The sequence below is a fragment of the Acyrthosiphon pisum genome, chromosome A2 (assembly GCF_005508785.2).
Source record: "Acyrthosiphon pisum isolate AL4f chromosome A2, pea_aphid_22Mar2018_4r6ur, whole genome shotgun sequence".
NCBI classification, from domain to species: domain Eukaryota; kingdom Metazoa; phylum Arthropoda; class Insecta; order Hemiptera; family Aphididae; genus Acyrthosiphon; species Acyrthosiphon pisum.
This window is the reverse complement of record NC_042495.1, coordinates 52,643,887-52,659,950: the sequence shown is the minus strand read 5'-3', so window position 1 is coordinate 52,659,950 and position 16,064 is coordinate 52,643,887. Positions and strand designations below refer to the sequence as shown.

At 30.6% G+C, this 16,064-nt stretch overlaps 2 protein-coding genes across 2 annotated transcripts in view; one reads left to right on the top strand and one right to left on the bottom strand.

Moving 5' to 3' along the window:
* LOC115034021 overlaps positions 1-16,064 on the top strand; it is a 147,675-nt gene that overhangs the window by 6,079 nt on the left and 125,532 nt on the right. The window lies entirely within an intron of this gene.
* Positions 1,354-16,064, bottom strand: part of LOC100163483 — a 181,955-nt gene continuing 167,244 nt past the window's right edge. The window contains exons 5-9 of the mRNA XM_029489036.1: positions 3,441-3,560; positions 2,984-3,372; positions 2,738-2,926; positions 2,483-2,654; positions 1,354-2,415 (exon numbers count right to left, since the gene is read on the bottom strand). Coding sequence (XP_029344896.1) covers positions 2,206-2,415; positions 2,483-2,654; positions 2,738-2,926; positions 2,984-3,372; positions 3,441-3,560 — 1,080 coding nt within the window. The 3' untranslated portion in view covers positions 1,354-2,205. The remainder of the gene's footprint in view (positions 2,416-2,482; positions 2,655-2,737; positions 2,927-2,983; positions 3,373-3,440; positions 3,561-16,064) is intronic.

Below are 16,064 nucleotides of genomic sequence, written 5' to 3'. Positions count from 1 at the left end.
AATTTGTTTAAGAGTTGCATCAAAAACCAAAATCAATTTTCTCGAAAACAGATTTTGCGTAAAAATTCCCGTTTTTCCTTAATTTTTATTTTGTTTTTCACGGCGCTTTTGAAAACTATTGGGAAATTTTTACTTTTGACCCCTCAAAGTACCAACTAGATTCACTTTCCTATTAGAAAAGAAACTGTTGAAGAAAATCCAAGCACTTTTACTGTCTTAAAAGGTGATGACAGACACAAAAAAAAAATTTAAAAATTTAAAAAAAAAACACATCATATGTAATCATTAATACATTTATCTTTCCACTCAGAATCTAAAATGTAAATAATATAATTGTGTGTGTTTTTTTTATTGGTCTTAAACTCGGCAAATTATGTTTATTAAGAAATGAAATGTATGTATATACTCAGGAAAAGGACAGAAAAACAGTAGTTAAATAAATTTTTTTGGACCCCCCCCCCCCTTGAATAAATCCTGGTTGCGCCACTGCTAGAAAGTCACCCTAACCCACTAATCTCAGCAATTGACTCAGACTCAATACTTGAAAACCCTCAAAGGAGACTTAAGTGAAGATAGTGCCGTTACGTAAACACTTAATCATTTATTAAAAAGTAAAAAAAAAAATATATACATAACAAATTAAAAATAAATCAAATATAAATTAGTGTGACCACTGGGTTACTTCTTTTTTCATGTAACTCGGAACTCGTGTCAGGCTTATTGTAGCACATATTCTTATTGTAAATAAAGTCTTATAGATTGTACCTAGGTATGTAATAAAAAAAACAAATAAAAAAAATATCTTGCTAAAGTATATTTAATATTTTTGAATGGCTATAATAAAAATGTATGAGGAACCTTGCATCTTGTATTAAATTTTCAAAATTTGTGACCATAGTGAAAAATTATATATCGAAATTTATGTAGAATATAAAACTAAAAAATATCTATATATAAAAATATGTTAATTGTCTATAAATAGCTCGAAGGGTCAAACATTTTTTAAACATTTTATTATGTATAGAAAATGTAAATATAAAAATGGTATGGTTTTTTCAAGAATCTACGATTATTCCTTTTTTGAAACTAATATTATCCAATTGTTTTGAAAAAATATTGTGAATTTTCAATTTTGATCTCTATAATATAGTACCACACTACCACTATATAATTTTTTATCAGAAATCACCATCAAAGTTGAAAATAAAAATGTTTTGAAATATTTTTTTGTGTATACGTCATATACACGAAAAAAAAACATGTATCATTTTAAAATTAAGGCTCTATTCAGAATATACAATTTGAAGTTGTGTCATTAAATATAAAAAATAATAATTTTTATACAAAATTTGAATTTCTTTATTTTTATATATTTTGATCACATGCATTATCATATTACATAATCCAATTGTTAATTTGGAATTGAAATAGGTATTTGTATATATGAACACAGCCATCGACGGTAAAAAAAAACATATATATTGAAAATAATAGATAACTAACATTATTTCGGAGAATGGTTGCAAGAAAGTTATATCTAAAACAACTAAAATTATCAATTAGTTTGTGAATAAATATTTATTATAATATGTACATTTAATTTTATATCTATCACACGAGACTAGGAATGAAAATAACATTTTTTCGTTACAAAAATTACACATTTCAATTTGCCCATAATTTGACATTATTTGTCTGTAGTTCACAAATTATGTTTTGATAATTTTCAAAAAATTATACATTGGTAAAATGATATTACAATAATTTATACATGGTTACAAATATTATAAAATATTTTATAAAATTAACTGGGTTAAAATGATTTTTACATTTAAATAACACACATTTGAAATTGATTGAATTTGTAGTTCAAATTCAAACAGATTACACTTTATGTTTACGAGTTGTAAAATGTAAATATATTATGTTGTAAAATAATTAAAAAAGAATATTGAATAATGAGTACAAATTAAAACATAGGTATTCTTTTGTCTTTTTAGGACACTAAAGTTATTATCATTTATAGACGATAGTTATATATTATATAATTGATAGTTTGTATATCATATGTATTGTATGTAATTTCAACTTGTTTTTACTTAAGACTCATATTATTATTACTATTAAAAATTATATTTAAATTTAAGAATAAAAATCTTTTTAAATTAACATAATATTGCTTTGGCTCATTGGACTTTTAAAAGTTTATACATTTAAATCAGCCATCATTTTTCTAAAGTCTGCAAGCGTATTGTAATCTGGATCTGCATCAATATCTGCAAAATCCTGATTGGAATCAGATTTTACAAATGTTGGATTGTACCGGCTCAATGACAAGGGACAAGGTAGTAGTTCTGGCATTACTGAATGATGTGTTATTAATGCGGTTAACGTTGTGAATTCTTTCGTAAAACCCTGTTAACATTTTTTCAATTTAGTCAAAAACATTTTTTCTTCAGAATAAAATTTGTATAAACTAAACCTTAATTTTAAACCCTTTGTTCGTTCTGAGTATTAGATAATGCGCGATTCCTAGAGGATGAAATTCTTGAGGTACTCTTAACGACAGTGCAAAACACCCTGGTTTAGTGGTACTTTCACGAACCATAAAAGCTCCTACTGGTTCTTGTCCTAAAACTTCTAATGTTATTTCTCTAAAATATATTCACACGAATAAGATTAATATGATATTTTAAAGTTATAATATATTTTTAAAGTGATTTTAATCATTTATTACCTTGGAATTCCGGCTTGAAACCAAGGGGCTTTTTTTAATTCACATTCTTCTGGTTTGTCTAGAAGACTATCTGATCGTTCTGGCAAAGGTGGAGGAGTTGGAGTTTTGTCCATAACGTTTGAAATCAAATTATTTTTAAGTTTGATATTTGAAGGCGAGTCCGGTGATCGTGCACTGCATTGAGTTAATCTATTCAATTGATAACGAGTTAAATAACGTTAAATATATTTTAAAAATAGTCATTACCTATTATCTTTTAATTTTTCCTGAGAAGATTCAGGTGTACTGCAATCGTCACTATTAGTAGACGGCGAGCTTGATACAGATGAACTACAAACTAGTGGATACCAGTCTTCGTTAGAACAGTTGTTGTGTACAGATAGACCCATGGCTAAACGTTTAATTAAAGGGGGTTTTTCCAACATACGCTTGTATGTATTTAAATCAGGACTGTCGTCACTACTAGTCGGTGTAGAAAATTGTCCTGGCGTGAGATCTAAGCCTTTGCTATGGTCAAATGGACGTACGCCTGGTAGGGTGGTAGGTGGAGTTGGTTTAGGAGTTTCAATAACCTTCTTCGACAAAGGAGAACCACTTTGGTTTCGTTGTAAATTTAATTTGTCGTTTAATTTCATCTGTAAAATATTTGCAATACAATTTTATGCATATATATTTAATGTTTTTAGTTGAATTTTGAACTTACCCAAGATGTATTATTCAAATTAGTTTTTGGCGAGTTCGTCACCGACCGTCTTTCCAGCTCCAGTTGGGCAGCATACGCCATTCTAAACGCATTTCCCACAATAGAATTTAATCCCTCAGCCTGAAAATTAAATAATTGGCTGGTTATTAACATAATTTCCTGGTACAACAAATTAGCTGAATATGTGTAATCTAGGTATATACTACGTAACTACATATTTTGGTAATTTTATTATTGACACCTTATATTTCAAGGACCTTTGGCTATAAAATGTTATTAGCGGGCTAGGTATAATGTGTCAATATCTTACATATCGAAAAATATCACATAAGATTATAAGCTGATAAATGATGGTTTTAAGGTTAGGTCAACCAAGGTTGATTTTTAATTAACTATTAACAATTTAACTTTCGCCACACACCTAAGATTCTCTCGATTTCACATATGTTATTCTACCAAACGTATGTAGTAAACGTATGTGTGTAACATGTTTATGATTCGTTACTCGTTAGAGATGAAATTGAAAGTGCCTATTTCTATACCAACATCAATTTCCGTTTCCTAAAATTGAGTCACGGATTGCTTTTAGTATAATAGGTAAAACTAGTGATGTAAATTTTCATGAAAAATTTTTTTGGTTAAAATTTTGGTGAAAGTTTTCAAAATCTTGAAAATTTTGAAAATTTTATAATTTATCATATTAATTTCTTATAAAATAAATCGTTTGATATTGTATAGTTTTAGTATATTTAACCTTCATAATTATATTTTAAAATATGTACTTTTATTACCATTTACCCATTTTAATATAATGTTGGTATTATTCTAATGAACATAATAAAGTAAATTTAAAATACAAATCGTTAAATATATATAATACGATATATATTATAATTTTTTTATGATAAAACGGCCCTTACATTTCAAATATGCCTCGTATATATACCTATATAAATACATAATATTTAACTCGATAATAATGTGCATTTTTATCTTTTATTAAAAATGTTGTATTTTTACTTCAGTATAAATTATGGGTGTATAATCGTTTTGTTACAATTATTGATATTTCAATTTTTAACGCAGGTAATTGTTTGAGTCACTTCCTCAATTTTACCCAAATTATATATTTTTTTATTATAAGGGTTTTGTTTGACTCTGACGTTATACTTGTAACAATGTAAATAAAAATGAAACAGTTATTTTATAAAGTATTTAAATATATTTAAACTTTAAAATTAATTAATTTAAGAAAAGTACAAAAAAAACAAATTTTCAAAATTTTCAAGTTTTCAAAGAAAGTTGAACATTTTCAGAAATGTTCAAGCTTACATCTCTAGGTAAGACGCAAAAGATCGGTGTGTGTTAATAATTTATGATAATATTGTATATCTAATATAATTATTGTATAACATTAAACAATTTTTTTTTTTAAACGGAATTTATAAAAGTATTCATCTTGAAGTAAGTCATCTTGGTCCTTGGACCTAACGACTGCGTGTGGTCTAAGTAAAAGAAAGACAGCGCTATAAAGCGCTATACATTAATGTATTATATTATATAAATATTATATAAATTATGAAGTATTCAACTATATTGTATATACTCCACTCCTGAATTCACTGTACAACTAATTTAACTATTTTTCAGTAAGAATGTTAGATGCATGATTTAATAAACGTATATCCTAGTAGTGCTTCTTTTATAAGTTAGTAATTCACAGTGAGTTGGAGGAGAATACAATAGTCATCAAAGGGGGTTGAAACTGGTTTGTCAGTCTTAGAGAATTCCGTTTGAAAAAATGCGTCTTTCGTTAACGAAATTATTGTTAATTCGGAATGTCTGGATTCTTTTGAAAACCTGGAAATTACATGTTTTGTTTAAAATTATTAAATGGAAATATAAATACAATCACGACTTTTGGCAAATGAAATATTGATTATTTCAGTATAAGATTGATTGAATAAGACATGTAACTATATACAATTATGATGCAACTATTATTACGATCTAACGAATTAGGTACGAGAATATCATGACTTGAGCTTATTATATCTACGTTGAACCTAATATTGTTTTATAATATTTCCAAATATGAGATTCTACGGGACAAAAAGAAATTCAATCTGTATTATGGTACTAAATGGCTTTCTGTAGGTACTCCTAAGGGTTCTCTAGTCTTCTATAGTCATTCGGGGCTTTGTATAACGCGTAAGCCGATTTATATTCGAGCAATATTTTGATATCGGATCATTTAAAATCTTCATGATTGAACGAGTAATCTCTTTTTAACGTATTCCGTATAGAACTTAGAAATATAAGGAGACATTTTTGGTATCAAATCTGGTTTTTTTTTCTGAATATTCACTATTATATGATTGCAACTTTTTGATTGATAGATAATAAGTAATAAGTAATAACTAATAACCATTATAAATGCTTATTTTGCTCGTAAAATATATCTATAGTATTTTTGTCACACCAATTGGATAATTAAATGATTGAACATCAACGAAGTGGAGAAAACAGAATTTAAGCAATACAACATAATATTGAATTATATTTTTAAATCGCCATCTTGGATGCGGCAATTTGCTTTAATCTATTCCGTTTTTCTTGGCTGTCGCAATATCGTACACAGACAATTTTTCGTAAATATTTTTTACAAGTTTCAGTGCCTATATAATACTATATATGTAATGTACCTCCTATGTATAATATAAAAAACACATTTTCATATACTACGAAATGATAAATGAGTTGATCTGTTGAAGAACCGTTGCTCTGGCCACCTCGCCTCATCGAAACTAGTGTAGTGTTAAATAACAACGGGGAAATTTTTTAAAATATCGATGGAGATATTTTTAAATTCTTGATAAAAAATAAAAAAAACGACTGCGAATGTTATATCAAAGTGTCGGAGTGGTAGAAGTGTGGAGGTAACGAGATGACTGTACGGCGCTTTGCCGTTATTACTGCGTTGTGTTGCCGCCACCGCAAAAGAAGCATGCGCATATTATTATCATAACTAAATAGGCGCTATATAAATATTATAAGTATAACGCGGCCAAAAACTCGTCGTCGTCAACAATAATTTTATTTTCGTTTTTGTTTCGGGGGAACATGCGAATGACAACGTATCCGTCCCACTCTGCACAAACGGCACGCACAACAACTGTTCCCCAGTATAAATATTTGCATACTATATAATAAATATGACGTGGGAGGGACACGGCGCGCGCGGACGTACAATCGCGGCGGACCGTAAGCGCCGATTGCACACATTCCCCTCCACCCCTACACGACCGACACACTACTTTACGCGCAACAGTCGTCTCCGTCGGTTCACGTTTACATGGTTTTTTTTCTCAGTTTCCCCTCCCCCGCATGACGCCGCCAAGCACGTAATCCTCTTTTTCCACCGTTTCTTCTTCTTCTACTTCTTGTTTTTCTACAGTTCTATACTTCACTAGTGTCCGACGATGACGACGACCGCGACGGTACGTACGCATAGCGGCCGGTTGGTAGGGTGGCAGTGTGGGTACCGCGCGCAAGACTGCATTCCGTACATATTTCGACGAGAATGTGCTCTGCGGGCGGCTGCGGCGACGACGAAGATGACGGCGGCGGCAAACCACCGACACCGCGCTACCGGGCATCATTGCCGCCGCCGCCGCCGAAGCAGGCGGTGTACACCTACTCTATATGTCCTATGTAGTGGTTAATTCCTATGTAATGGTTATTGGTTATAACTTGTACCTATAGTTATAAGGGCAGCGGCAGCGAAATCGTTGAAAAAAAATGCATTATATTGATTGCGCTTAGATATGTGCACATGATGTTTCACCACAACACGTGTCCGAAAATTGTAGGTACTATATACATACAAAAGGTGTATACATCTCGTGTACTATTGTGATGAGTAACTGAGCAGGTAGACGGTAATAATATGTGAAAAATAGCGTTTTATCAAAATATTTAAAATAACTATAATACCTAACTGGCAAACAAAATAATAATATAAAAAACGATGGTAAAAACGTACAAAATATATTATAATAGAAACCTACTAGTCATCATTTATTTTTTAGGTATAATAGAATATTTTTTAATATAGAAATCGTTGTTTTTGAATGAAATTTAATTTCTATTCGAAGTGATAGTAAAAATGTATGAACTCAACAATAAATCCGAGTGACGAGCGAAAAAAGTTGCAAAGTTAATAACAAAGACAGACCGTGCTGTATAAACATTAAACATTCATTGTACATTTCACATCACGACTGCATTTATGTTGCAGTGTTAGACTGTTAGCTGTTAGGTGTTTGATTTTTCTTCTTTACTTTTTCGCTTTTGTTTTCGTGAACACGTTTGTAGTCGGCTGCACCACCGCCGGAATGATATTATTACAATACAATCATTGGACGTCGCCGTCGTGGAGATGATTACAGCTTTTATGTGTGTGTGTGTGTGTGTGTGTGCGGGCATTGTACCTACACACCATTATTATAATATAATTATTATACCAACACAAATATACACACACCTATAATACGCGTAGTGTAGTGCACTTGCTACTGTTCAGCTCGCCACATACCCCGCCATAAACTTGTGGCGGCTGCAATTTTGTTGGCCGTCGCCGCTTATCTCTTTGCACTATTATTATTATTATTATTATTATTATCATTGACTATAAAAACTAGTATTTAATATAAGGTATTATGTACCTATTATACACTGATAATTTGGCCCGAGGTCCCCATCGTCGGGATGTCCAGGTGCCACCGTTAACGGTTTTTTGAGAAGGAAAATTGGGTTGTAAGTTTATGACATTGATCCTTCCACCGCACCACACGAACGTGTATATTGCCTCCAACGACATCATTTATAAAATTGTATCAACATTTGTGTAGATTATTATTGCATATTTGGGTTTTCACAGTTTCAAGACATACTGCAGACCGAATAAACATATTTTTATTTTATATTGCCCACGCAAATTATCAGATAATCAAACTATTTAGTACTAACGGAAACGATAAATTCTTAAATAAATATTATACTAGAACACGACTGGGTGGTGGGACCATAGATATATAAAATAATATGTTAATAATATATTACATGCAGGTATATGTAATTAAATATATTATATTTTATATTTATAAGTAAGTCTGTCGTGGTAGTGTATAGGTACTGTATTTGAACGAGTGACAAATAAAATCATTATATTATTCCTGTAGCGATTTTATATTCGTTTAGCGTAATAATTGTATGCGTATATTTAATGTACCTAACACACACATCATAAAAAATAATTTACTTACTTATTATTTGATGTGAAAAAATCTTAAAGTTTTTAGTTTGTTATGTTTTTATAAGTAAAATTTAGCATTAGGTATAATATATCGGAACTGTGTACCTATATATATCTGTGCAGCTTCTATAGTTGAGTATATAATATACAGAGATAATTTGCATACATTGCAATGGTTCATTAATGATATCGATTATTGATGATGATGACAATGAATGCCAAGTTACATATATTTTAATCATTAATAAAATATTATTTTCTTAACATATTGAAGTGCAATTTCTTCAAATTTTAAAGTTTGTTGTGTCAACCTAAAATGTATATTTAACTAAAGTAAATAGTAATAGAAAATAATATTTACGTAAATGCAAGTATTTACAGTATGTCTAGTAGAAAAAATCATTAAAAATATTTAAAAATAAACTTTATAGAAATATTTATTTTAAAATGGAATTCAAAATAACGCTCACTATAATGTTTAGTAGCTATATCAAATCTTTATTAGATCTCTGGTATTTATGATATAGATTGTTCAGAGAAAGTGATGAATGTGGAGAGTATAATTATTATTTCTCAGATTTGTGACTTTATTTTTGAACAATTTGAAAGAATCATTATAAGATTTAAAAATTGTAATTTGTATTTCGTAAGAAATAGTATAAGTAAGAGGGAAGTTTGTGAGACATCAACTTTAAACATAGACTCAGATACACTAACAATTTATACCAGTGGGGGTTTTCAAATTTTTGTTTTAAACGTCTTTTAAGTTGGATCGTAATTTTTTAGGTTTGATTTAAATGGAAAAATTACAACTATTTACACTTTTCACAAGTGTCGCCCTAAGGCTTAGGCCTTCACTGTTATGCTACCCCACCAAGCCTTAAATGTTTTTTTTTGAGTTGGGTTTAAAATTTACCATTGTACACCCGCCAAAATCCGGCCCAAGTACCTACAAAATTCACCTTATAGGTATTTTATAAAATATATTTATATCTATAAATATTTTACTACCTGTTATTGGCGATTGAAAGCTAATCAATTATCAGGCCGGCGGGGGGTGGATCTGTAACGGGGGTAAAATAACATATAAATGATACACAGCGTCTCCGTTTTATCTTATCAATTTCAACCGCCAATTAGAACCGATAAAAATATTAAGTGTAAATAATTATTTTAATGCTAAAATATATTTTCATTATAATATTGAATTTATATCTAATAATGTTTTTTATAGACTGACTAGTACCTGTTTTTTAACTGACCATACAGAAATTTTATTGTACCAGAAATCATAATTAAATAATAAAGTATAGTACAAAAGTAGGTGCAACATTTGATTAATTATCTATATATAATTTAAATATTTGATATGTATCAGTAGCTCTAAATAATAAGACCAACAGTCTAATAATTTATCTTAATAAGTATACGGTCTATAGAATTTTCTTGCAAATCATTAGTTAATAACTTAATTATGTAAACAAGGCTTGACATGATTAACATTTTATGAAAGGAAACATGTATTTAACAACAGCTGTTATTAATGTGTGCATAGAATATATAGAGTTGCTGAGCGCCGTGTCTAATAATACAACAATTAATCTTAAAATACTTTAGTAACTAGTTCATTATATAAAATATACCGACGTAATTTCAAATTTAAACAAGATTTTTTAGGAACACATATAATTGTTTTTTAGAAAAATGGTTCTTTTGTTATTATCTTATTATGTTAATCTCTGTAAATAAGGATAATATTTTGATTAAAAAACAATAAACTTTAAAAACACTGACTATGGCATAAATCTATATATGTATATAAAATGTAACGTTTCTTTCCTTGTTCGCTATAAACTATAAAACTACTAGACCGTTTTCCATAAAAGTTATATCAATAGATTCTTTGAGACTCGGGGAGGTTTTTTCAACCCATATAGATCGCTATTACTAGGGTGGCTCACGAAAATTGAATGTTTTTTGTTTATATATAGGGTATTGTTATTGGTAGTGACTATAGTGAATACAGTTAATAAAATAGTTATTACTTATGATTGGATGTAATTTTTTGTATTGTATTATAGTGTGCTATTTAGGGTAATAAAGCTATTCTATATAAATATAAAATTAAGTAACAGCCGTTATATATTAGAATTGAGAAGTAAATTATATGGCTGAAGTTTATATAAGTATTTAAAAAAACATTTGACAGTATTAAAACGGAAGCAAAATGGAAACAATTGATACATAGTAGTAGATAGTCAGGTAGGCTTTAATATAGATAGAATTACCTATGTCGCATATGCAAATCCACTAAACGTTGCACTAATATTACTTGGGATCTCGGGCCTAAGAGTATTAGAATAGAAGCCACGGCTAACAGTTATTACCTATTTGTATGAAAGGGAAAGTGTATGTTTGAGATTTATAGAAACAAAAAATATTCTACCGATTCAAGAAATGTTTAGATTTAGATGAAAAATCGAACCAGTTATTTTAGGGTAGCTTACCAGCTATAAATAATATTAAAATCATAACCACATATTAATTTATTTCTTGTTGCAATTGAAGACGTGGGTGCAACAACTAGTCATCTCAATATTATGAAAATGTGCAGGGCAGCCATTTCAAAATTAATTATCTCATTTATACCCACAGAAAATAATTTACAGAATGTATGATAACTAAGAAGAAAATTGGTTTACGTAAGAAATAAGTTACTTATTAGTTATTACTATTCGCCGCAGGATTATATCGGTATTATTATTTCCCCGGCAATGACGGGTAAATGGTAATACAGCTCTCTATAATATTATATAATATACCTATAGTTTATTAAATCCTCAATGGTATATTTTAAGATAAAATTGAATTCTGAGAGTTTTTATAAATATATATAAATAGGTATTATATACATTATATAAAAAACGATTTTTCCGTACAAATATTTACAATCTTCTGATACCTGAGTATTTTTGAATTAAAATACAAAATTATTAGATTAATACATTAATAACTACATAGCGCTGTAATATTTTTTTATAAACAATTAAGAGAATTTCTCAACTGTTTTATTAATTTCCAAAGACATTCACCCTTGTGTGAATTGTAATAAAAAAAATATTTAGGGGTGATGTGTGTGTTTTTTGGGGTTAATCATATAAAAGAAAATCGTTAAACATGATGTCAAGGCATTCTTTTATTAAAACTGCATATTATTATGACATGCTAGTTTTTTTTGTCCGGAACCTTTGATATTAATTAATAGTACCTAATCAACTATTATTTATGAATCTTGCAAATATGATGCAGTGTACAACTTAATAATTTAATAATACAAAACAGACGTTTCATACATAGTTATAAGTTGATAAGTTGTTTTATTATTTATCAGTTCTCAATTATTATGAAACCTGCAATATATAACAATATATTTATAGTTGAACAATATTGTGTGTATTTTTTTAATATTTTACAAAAATTAAAAACTTCTAAGATTTTGACGCCGAATATTTCAATCAATTATTGTTAACGGTCACGAATATATATAAGAACCAAATTTTACTTGAATGTAAATTATACCATAGAATCGGTATTTAAAGATAAAAGCTACTTTTTTATTATATTGACAATAGCAGCAATACACAGAGATTTGAAGTAATAATAATTTTAAGTTAAAATTATATTTTGTGTTATACCTCATACAAGTGTGAACTTCCCACCTATACAACTTATAAATAATTTCTAATTTAAAAAAATAATAGTATTATTTAATATTTATATACCTACTGTATTTTTTTTTTAAATTAATAACATTTCATTTTTAAGTATGGATAATGGATATTAGAAATTATTATTTTTATAATTTATTATTTGGTATTGAAATATGCCACCGGTTTACATAAATCACTATATACCTACACAATTGTTTTTACTATCCTCCGGGCATTTGAGATTACACTCTTGGAATATTATAATAACATACTATACGCTATACTACAGTAAAACAATTCCTAATAAACCATCTGTTTATACTTCTCGAGCTTTTTCGAGGATGTCATAGTTTTTGTGCTGCATTTTTTTTTTGTTTTATCACCCTTTGCGTTTGATATTTTTTTCTCATTTCACACAAAAGGCGTGATTATAAAATGTTGCCCGAAGACTGTATTAGAACGCAACACGCGTTTTTCACAAAATCCAGACATCTATTTCACACAAGTTACATGGCATTGCACTCGAATGCTTCCGGCCGACCAACTGCCGTTTGGTATTTCAGGAAGATACAGGTTTTATGTTGAGGATTTTTTTAAACTACAATGACCTATGTTGACCCTTACCTAGCATTGTGGTGGGCATATGGCAATAGTGTTCTGTCTGGAAAGGTGGACAATTATTACTTTTAATTTTACTAGCACAGAAAAAAAAATGTGAAACTAATTTTTAAAAACTTGTTGGACTAGTCATGTTATGAATACAATTAATACCTTTTTTAATCCAATACTTTTGTAAATTTTAATGGAATTCTGACACTCACGATCAATGATCTATAATATATGGTATATATTATAATATACCTATATGTATATAGTGATCTCTCAATACATACTTATACCTAGTATTGGAAAATAACAATTTTGATGCTTGTTTATAGTTAATAGTTGTTTTTAAGAGGATGTCAACGAACTATTTTTTCTCACTCAGATACATATGATGTCACAGGTGAAATTTGTATTCAGGAAAACAAATCTTATGTTGTTAGCTTTAATATTAGAGTGAATTGACCAATACAGATGTTAACTGTTAAAAATGTACATTTGATAATATTATCTGTGGTTTTTCAATATTTCAATCTTTATGCGATAAATGGGCATTTTTAAATTAAAATTTTTTACATGCCCATCTATTCAAAAAAATATGTAAATATAGTAAAAAACAACGTATAACACAGGCAATATTCTTAACATTAACTTTGATAATAGATCAATTCACTCTAATATTAATGTTAAAAAAACAAGGTTGGTTCTGCTGAACGGAAAATGTTGCTTGTGTGTCAAAAAGAGTAAAATAATGCACTGACAATCCGACATCCTTCTAAATTAAATGCACTTTATCGGAATTTGTTTATCATTCGCTTATTATTTTTCTATAAAAAGTAATATTGATATAAAATAATGTAAGAACCCTTTTTTTTTTGGTTGAATGGCAGTGTGAAACTTTCCACAAACAGTGATAAATATAAAACAATGCTGTCAATTAAAACGGATGATAGTAAACTCTAGGCGATGCTTAAAGAATGTCGTTAGACGACGATGAGTCAACCAATATGACCATCTGCTTGGGGAATCTGAGTAGCACATCCCCCGTATTATCATATTACCTAACGAGTTCTTTTTAAATATATTTCTCCTTGATTTGTAATCAAATAACGTACCTACGATACTTAATCATCGTTATAGACAGATATTATCGAAAGCGGTTAGCCAAGAAAATGGCTTAAGGACAATAATATTGACATTTAGGTACCTATACCGTGTATACCTATACTAATATATATTGGATGCAATGCAGTGCTGCACTACGAGAATAAAAAACAAAATATTGTATACTTGATGTAAGTTTTACATTTAAGCGTTTAATTAAACATCTGTACCTATACATTGGATATCGATTTTTTATTTTTCCGTGGCGAACGTCGACTATGTATAATATATATATAACCTATATATCATAACTACGGAATTGTTATTTTTTGACGTGAGAAAGAAGTGTTTATACTTCTCTCCCGGCAGCAGTTTGTACGTATACGATAACTATAGAGTTTGCAAACGCAATAAAAACAACTTTGCCCGCAAAGGCCATACAAACGCAGCAAACACGATTTCAAGAGTTTATCAAATATTGTTTTTGCAATTTGAAAAATTCGTCCGACACAACAGCCGCGGTGAATCTTCCTTAAACGAAATAAAAATAGAAGGATACAAATCAAATGTACCTATGGGATATAATATTAGCTCAGCTGTAGTCGCACGGACGACGGATGTGCCATAAGACGTTTCATAATGTTTGGTACATTATATCCAGCAGGGTGGTCCACCCCCGTCGTGTGTGATATTAAATGTTTCATATTTTATTATATTAAAACATATTATATCTATCTCAGATAACCTCGGTTGGTGCAGGTGATTTACCTGTAACATTTGCACGCTGCCGCAACCGGAACAAGAGAACGACCAACATCCGTCGGTGGGTTTGTGGTGGGTGGTGAGCTTTCGGTACCGTACACCTGTCCAAGCCGGCTGGCAACCCTTCACGCCACCCATGTCACGCCATTTTCACCCTGTTCCGTCGGTGGTGACGCATACGTGACAAATTATACTGAAGCACATATGACGTACACGCCGCTGCGGCTCCAGCGAGATGACGGCGCGACGCACCGAATATAATGATGTATCACCACGCACGGCGTATGAATTCACCACGTACACACCGCCTGGACACACACGGCCACACAAACACACACGGACGGACAAGCGCACACGAGACACCACCGCAGAGACGACGGTGCGTATACCTACTGACATGTCGCGGCGGCTCTCGCGGTGGTAGTTGGGCGCGCGGGCGGGCAGGCGGGCAGGCGGGCGGTTGGCCTGTGGGAATCACCTCTCCGGTGGCCGGCAACCGGTTCAGACGTGCGGCGTTCAAAAGGTGCGTTCGTGCCCGGTCCATTCATGCACGCTAAATATCGTTATGCTCACGCGCGTACCAATGTGACGCGCGTGAGCCGGGCCTTATTCGTTTCCACCCTATTGAAAAAGAGTTGTTTATTTTTTGTTTTTCGGTTTTTGCCAAATAATAATAATATGATATTTAAGTACTTTCGCAGTCTGTTGAAAATCTAATCGACACGCCGCCGCGGATGCGTATAATATTATATTGTTACATCGTTATAACTGAACCTAACCTAACCTCGCGTTTTCGAATAAATGTAATAATGCTAAACTATCAAAATACCTACGTATTTCGTTTGTATATTAAAGTTATAGTTAAGTAAATAGCAGCGCCATGTCGCCATCGTACAGGCATTTTTTTTTATATAGCTTCAAGTTTTTCACAGCTCTACATGATGCGGGCAAAGTTAAGCTTAAACACCCACCCAAGCATCATCATATTTTTACCAGGTCGATTACGCCACTGATGGCAGTTTTTGTATTTAACTAAACGAAATCAAGCAGTTAAAAAAAAATTACGTACCATTTCGCTGTTACTCGCTGTAACGACTACCACGGTCCGCACATCTGCAGCCACTTTTT